Below are 7,759 nucleotides of genomic sequence, written 5' to 3'. Positions count from 1 at the left end.
CACAAAATTTTTTATCATTGTGTTTATATTCAATATTATAATTTTATTTCACACAAAACAAAATTTATTTAAATTTTAATATTATTTAAATTTTTTTCTAGATTTAGTACATGAATTTTTAACTTATTTTTTATGTATTATTTATTTTAATTCTAAAGTCCAATAATTTTTTTTACAAACATGTTGTTTTTAATATTTATATACTATTTTTTTATTTTAAATTTCAGCCCAATATATGAGATTTATTTAACAGATTACTTTTTTAAATCCAGACCATTCAAATAAAATATAGCAAATAAAAAGTTTAGATTTAACGAATTTACAAGGTGTGCAGCATTCTATTCTTAGCAAAGAGCGTTTAAGAATGAGCCGAATTCTATGTATTTTTTAAAAATAAAAATTATTATAAAATGGATGAGTTTTAATATCTATGGATATTTATTTAATTAAAAAGTTAAAAGAAAAATATTTTTATTAGATAAAAAATGTCCCCACAGGAGTGTCTTTAGGTTGTTAGAAACAAAACAAGCCACAGCACATAAAAGTATAAATCCACCATTTGCAGCTGCGGCATTACCAGCCGCAGAGAGAAAACCAGGTTCCATACAAGACAACACAACACTTTTAGATTTGACTTCATTCATTACATTAAATTAAATTTTTTAAACAAATTTAAATTTCAGGGAAATATCAGAGATATTTAGTTTATTTTCGACTTTATTTAAGTTCATATTAAAAAAAATTAACTACTATAGCAAAACATTCCACTTTCATTCTATAATTTTATTATCATATAATTATTCTTTATTAGTATGTATATCTAATAATTAAAATTTGCTTAATATCTGAAAAATATAAGATGACCTAACAAAATGTCAAAACACTAGACAACATTATTTCTAAAAATTTGTGTAGTGTATATTTTATTAGTTAGATGTAAATATTTTAGATATATAATTTTTAAAAAATTTGTTTTGTAAATCAAAATTTTTGTATTGTACATTAAAATTTTTATGTTTTAATTTTTTAAATAATAATAATAATAATAATAATAATAATAATAATAATAATAATAATAATAATAATAAAAGGAGAATGAGGAGAAAAACAAGAAAATAAGACATTAAAAAAGACTCACGACCTCTAAATAAATATGAAAAGACTATATCATTTGATTTGATATATAATTTATCAACAATGCTAGGGAACCAACTCTATATAAGTCAAGAATCAGCCAACTGGTAAATCAGAGGCACCGATAACTTTAACCGGATGTTGCTATTGATAGGTACACGGATGTTTCTTTTTCTTGTAAATTTGATGGTTTTGGATATGATTTCTATGTTTTATGTGTTACGCATTAATAAAACATAATTAATTATATGGAACCTATATAAAAATGATTAAATAATTTAAATAATAATAATAAAAGAAAGAATCCCAATTGATAGGGGGCAAGTGGCTTGCTTGTGTTGTATATTAATAGATGATGAAAGTTGGGAGTTGAACCATCACTATACAACTAAGTGTAGAACAAAAGCACTACTATTACTAACTATCTATCTATCGTACATAATATCCAATTCCAATGCCGACAGACAGCCACTCGCCGGCACGGCCAACCATCACCCTGCCGCCGCGTCCCAGCCTGGAGTCCTTCCTGTCGTCGGCAGGAATAAGCCCCGGTCCCATGACTCTGGTGTCGTCGTTCTTTGCGGACGACTACTCCCCTTCACCTTCTTCCTTCTCTCAGCTCCTCGCGGTTACGCCGTCTCCTCTCTTCACCGTGCCACCTGGCTTCAGCCCTTCCGCCTTCCTCTTCTCCCCTACGCACCCTCAGGTACTTACACACTCTCTTCTCTCTTCATTTCTGTCACTTCTATTTCAGCCTTTTCCTTAATAATATTTATTTCAATTATTTCTTAGTTAACTTACTATCGACAGATTTGGTAATTGGAATCAGAAATGACTTGTGCTTCGTCGGATTAACAAATTATTATTATTATTGTTAAAGAATTTAATTTTTCATGCACCGTCTAACTTTCCGTACAATCAATCGCATTAGCAAAATTTACTAATTTTTAAATTTATTAATTAAAATTTATTTAGATATATAAATCTGATGGAATAATCCTCAAAAAATCTTTATACTGTTAGGATAAATCAAAATTAAACTCTGCTGCGAAATTATTATTATTTATCATTTTTTACTGTGGTGGCGGCGTTTTGACTTTTGACTTTATCTTTGGCGTGGGTCAATTGCTGTTGCGGGCTAAAAGCTGAAAATTGTCGCCAACTCGTTTTCATCTTTTTGTGTACAGTGCTTTAGCAGAACAAAAAATTAAACAGTAGAAAGTTGCGGATAAGACATTTGTGGTGGAAATTTCTGAATTCTAAGTTAAGAAATAATTTCTTGGAAGTAAGTCAACAAGGAGAAAGAAAGTGCTTTTTGGTTTCTTTGTTTGTTCCAAATTTTTGTTGACTATGGAAGACAAATGACAGCATATTAGTATGGAATTTCAATGCTCTGTCTTTACTCTTTACACTGCAATTTTTGTAGTATGTGCTAGAAAAAACAAAAAATTGTGTGTTGCAAATGCTTTGCATTTGAAGTATTTATAATCTAAGAAAATAATGACTGGGTTTTTATTATACAATTGTAAGTGGATGCAGGATAATGCATAATATTGCAGCAATGCTGGTCATTCTGCTGGGAAAATTTCTCATTGTTATGTATCAATGTGATCTATTTTCCTTGAGGGACAGTGGATATAACAACCGTGACATTCTTATTATATCTTCATTTCAATATATACATATACAGAGCCCCTTTGGGATGTCACATCAGCAGGCTTTAGCACAGGTTACCAGTGAAGCTGTGATAGCACAATCACAAGGGCAAATGCAGATTGATGAAGATGATGCTTCAGAGAAGAATGTAGAAGTATCTATGTTTGAAACTTCTCAGATGTCCAATAATGCTGACAAGAAGTATCAGCAGCCTTCGTCCGTGGTGGTCAACAAGCCTGCGGACGATGGCTATAACTGGCGAAAATATGGACAGAAACAGGTTAAGGGGAGTGAGTTTCCGCGGAGCTACTACAAGTGTACACATCTGAGTTGCAATGTGAAGAAAAAGGTTGAGCGTGCCATTGATGGTCACATAACAGAAATCATCTATAAAGGGCAGCATAACCATGAAAAGCCTCATTCCAATAAGCGTAATAAAGATAACAGTGATTCAAATGAAAGTGTAAGCATTCAGCCTAAGTCTGAGTTGAGTTGGGTTGGAAATTCGGATAGTTTTGGCAAAAGCTTTTCTGATTGTTCGATCAGCGAAGATTTGGGTGGTGTAGATATGAGGGAAGAGGAGGGAGGTGATGTTGAACCAAACCCCAAGAGAAGGCAAGTTTCAGTTTCACCATTTTTATCATCATTTAAAATGCAGGTTTCTAGTTATGTTTCTTCATGTCTTAGGCTAGCTTTGTGTGTTGCAGGAACATTGATGTTGAGGTTTATGAAGGACATCAAACGACTGTGACAGAACCCAAAATCATTGTCCAAACAAGAAGCGAAGTTGATCTTTTGGATGATGGCTACAAGTGGCGCAAGTATGGGCAGAAAGTGGTGAAGGGTAATCCTCATCCAAGGTAATAATCACTCTGTCTTTTTTCAGATCTTGCATTAACACGAGATGTTTGTGCACTGAACTGATTTCACTTTTTTTTTCCCCTTATAAGATACTTCTAATATAGGGATTCAAGTTCTGTTTAATTTTCCTAATGCTGAATTTCCATGAACAGGAGCTATTACAAATGCACAAGTGCAGGGTGCAACGTGCGAAAGCACATCGAGAGAGCTTCAATGGATCCGAAAGCAGTGATAACAACTTATGAGGGAAAACATAATCATGATGTGCCTGCTTCCAGAAAGAGCAGCCATAACACTTCAAAGCCGCATAAAGCGGTGCCTGAGAAGCATCCGGATATGGATTTCGGAAACAGCAACCAAAGACCGATACATTTAAGCTTGAAAGAAGAGCAAATCATAGTATGAATGAAACTATGAAGTTAATTATAGAACTCACCTGGTAGAGAAGGACATTGTGTAGAGGGTGATCAAGAAGGCAATATGTAAATTATTAATTTCTGTATGTTGATACTAGTTGTTTTAAGTATGATTCTAAAACTAAATCTAATTATCTAATCCAGTTTTTCTCCGTTACTCCAAAACCACTTAACAAAAGAAACTAGTGGAGCATTTGCATACAAAATCCAACAAATCAAGCAAAAGACTAATATTATAAGTAAAATAAACATCCACTTTTCAAATGAACGAACTATCCACATATATAGTAAAATGAATATCCACTTTACTTGATAATAAACATCTAACAAATTAAGAACCTTTATTTAATTATTACATTCTTAGTTAATTAAGCCAAATGTAATTAGCTTGATTCAAGCACAACCAAAATTAGTTTCAACGAATTATTTAATTAACTCACAAACCACGTAGAAAATCAAGCAAAAGACCAATTATGTAATCAAAACAAACATCCGTACACAGGCACATGTTTTTTTTTTCAAGTTGAGTCCAATTATTCAAAAATAAAAAATAGTCTATAGGAGGAAAAAAATTCCAATAATTCAATTAAATCATAGAACATCTATTCCGAACCACTGTATCTATTGCATAAACATCCATTTAAATATAAAACCATAACTATCACTAACCTCTTGTAGTAAAAAAATGATGTTGCTGAAGTTGGCGTTGAACTGCGGCTTGCTTGGTGGTGCTGCTGCTGTTCGGTCTGCTGCACCCATGGAAGGCGGAAGCGCAACCTGGACAAGAGTGCGGCAGCATAGGCGGGAGAAGGGAGATGAGGAAGAAGAAGCTCCTGGCGTTTTTTTCTTCTTCGCGTTCCTCCTTCTTCACATGTTTTCTCTTTATTTTTTGTTGTTGCTGCTATATGTTTTGTTTTCTCTTTATTTTTTGTTGTTGTTGCTATATTTTTTTTTGTCTTTTCGTCCTTCTCTAGAGGAAGAGTTTTGAATTGTGCAATGAACTAAACATATTATTATGATGAAACAATTGTAATACTAAATGAATGGACATAATGAAGTGAACACGTACTCATTGTGAAATAATTATATAGTACTGAATGAACGAAACATAATCCATTATATAAAATCAAGGGTTAAGTATGATTTTAGTCAACAACGTAGAGGTCGAAAATCGATTTCGTCCCCAACTTTTTTTTGCTACAAAATGATCCCCAAAATTTCAGTTTGTTTTAAAATCATCATTTTTACTAATTTATTTTTTCATTATTAAATTACCCCTCGTTAAAAAAATTATAAAATAAAATAAATAAAAAAGAAAAAAGAACGGGATACGGGGGGAGAGAGAGAAAGGGGGCGCGAGAAAAGGGGGAGAGAATGGAGACCGTCATATCGCTGCACCACTGCACTGCACCGCACCACTGCACCACCACCAACTTCTTCTTCGCCGCCCTGCCACCCTACCGTCCTGCCGCACCGCACCACCACCACCCTGTGAATTGGATTTTTAGTGAAATTTTAGAATTTTTTGTGAAATTTGTTGTGGAATATTGTTGTTGATGAAATTTGAATTTGGAACATTGTTGTTGCTGAATTTTCTGATGATGATGATGATGACCATGATGATAATGGTGGTGGTGGACTGGTGGGTTCTTGTTCATCTTGGGCTTCTAGTTGATTTTGGTTGATTTTAGGAAAAGTTTTGATGAAGATGATGATGACCATGATGATACTAGTGGTGGTGGTGGTGGTTCTGGTTGGGCGTAGACTTCTGTTCTGGTGGTGGTGGTGGTGGTGGTTGATTTTGGGGTGAAGGAAGAAGGGTATTTTTGTCCGAATGACGATTTTATAACAAACTGAAATTTTGGGGGACCATTTTGTAGCAAAAAAAAAAAAAGTTGGGGACGAAATTGATTTTCAACCTCTACGTTGGGGACCAAAATCATACTTAGCCCTAAAACAAAATTCAAACAACTTTCTGCATAATAAACCGAACACGTAATCATGGTGAAACAATTGTATAGTACTGAATGAACAAAACATAATCCATTATATAAAATCAAATTCAAACAGCTTTCTGCATAATGAACCGAACACGTACTCATGGCGAAACAATTATATAGTAATGAATGAACGAAACATAACCCATTATATAAAATCAAATTTAAACAATTTTTTGCATAATGAACCGAACGCGCACTCATGGTAAAACATTTGTATAGTACTGAATGAATTGTAATCCATTATATAAAATCAAATTCAAAACACTTCTGCCTACAAGTTAGAGATTATCAATTCAATTCAATTGAATTCGGGTTAAGTATAATTTTGGTCCCCAACGTATAGTCCGAAAATCGATTTCGTCCCTAACTTTTTTTTTTGCTACAAAATGGTCCCCCAAGGTTTCAGTTTGTTTTAAAATCGTCCGTCGGATGAAAATACCCCTCCCTCCCCTCTTCTTCCTCAACATTAAGCAGAAGTAGATGCACAAACACAGAAGAACAACAATGGATAACAACAAGCTCAACCAGAAGCGGAAGAACAGCAGAAGCAAAAAATAATGAAACAACAACAACCAGATGCAGAAGAACAACAACAACCATGAATATTGTATATAATTAACCATTAACAGAAATTCAATAACCTAAGCTAATTCTATTAAATCTAAGCTAACTCAACAACAACAAAAACAATAATTCAGCAGCAACTTTCAGCAATTCAATAACCTAAAATCAACTAACAGAAAATTAAAATCCAGCTAAATTAACCCAGAATCAAATCAAGGGGCTGGAGGGAGGGTAACAGGTAGTTGTGGCTCTGATTCCTTTTGCGACAGGGACTGAGGGAGGAAAAGCAGGGAGGCTCGCTGGCGGTGGTAAAGCAGAGGAGGCTCCATGTTGCTGCATGGTGGTGAAGCAAGGGAGGCTCCACGTTGCTGCGCCATGGTGAAGCAGGAGAGGCTCGCCGGCGGTAAGCTCTGGTTCGAAGAGATCCGAGACAGGAAAGAAGAGAAGGAGGGGAGAGGGTCGCGGTTGATCTGGATAGGAGAGAGGCAACAAAAAGACGATTTTAAAACAAACTGAAACCTTGGGGACCATTTTGTAGCAAAAAAAAGTTAGGGACAAAATCGATTTTCGGCCTCTACGTTGGGAACCAAAAGCATACTTAACCCATTGAGTTCAGATTTAGAACACCTGCGTCTATTCAATTCAATTCAATTCAATTTAACAATTGCATTCCATTCAATTCGACTGAAAAATTAATCAATTAGCAAAATGTTGGTGTTGTTGGTAATGACGGTAACGAAAGATGAGAATGAGAAGAAGAAGAGAAGGAGGAGGAGGAGAAGAAGAATCTGCGTGCGCGAAAAAGAAGAAAAAGAAGGAGGAGGAGGAGGTATACCTGAATTTGAAAGAAAAAGAAGAAGCGCGGGAGAGAAGAAGAAGATAAACTGCATGTAATGACGCTCATGAGAGTAATTTTTGTTGGTGTTGGATTACTTGAATAAAACTTGGATGAAAAAATACTTGGATGTGTAGCATAATTCTTTCATTATTTATCTAGCAGAAACGATTCATTTTTTCTTATATTTTTATAAATTTAATATTTTAAATGTGCTAATGTCTCTTCTTTTTTTCTACATATATAAATACAAATATTTTTATAAATACTTTTAAAATTTTAATTTTAATTAT

At 34.0% G+C, this 7,759-nt stretch overlaps 1 protein-coding gene across 2 annotated transcripts; it reads left to right on the top strand.

The window, feature by feature from the left end:
- Positions 1 to 1,521: 1,521 nt before the first annotated feature.
- On the top strand, positions 1,522 to 4,206 carry LOC107471231 (probable WRKY transcription factor 4). Of its 2 annotated transcripts, none has more exons than XM_016090684.3 (4): positions 1,522 to 1,840; positions 2,825 to 3,405; positions 3,498 to 3,650; positions 3,804 to 4,206. In XM_016090684.3, the coding sequence occupies exons 1-4, from the start codon at positions 1,589 to 1,591 to the stop codon at positions 4,054 to 4,056; spliced, it is 1,239 nt and encodes a 412-aa protein (XP_015946170.1). In that variant the 5' UTR covers positions 1,522 to 1,588; the 3' UTR covers positions 4,057 to 4,206. The 2 variants fall into 2 exon arrangements, with proteins under 2 accessions (XP_015946170.1, XP_052110957.1); XM_052254997.1 differs by having other exon boundaries at positions 1,721 to 1,840; positions 2,674 to 3,405.
- The last annotated feature ends 3,553 nt before the right edge of the window (positions 4,207 to 7,759 follow it).

This window comes from Arachis duranensis, chromosome 10 (genome assembly GCF_000817695.3).
Source record: "Arachis duranensis cultivar V14167 chromosome 10, aradu.V14167.gnm2.J7QH, whole genome shotgun sequence".
NCBI classification, from domain to species: domain Eukaryota; kingdom Viridiplantae; phylum Streptophyta; class Magnoliopsida; order Fabales; family Fabaceae; genus Arachis; species Arachis duranensis.
Note: the sequence above shows the minus strand (reverse complement) of the source record. Positions and strands in the feature narration are given on the sequence as shown.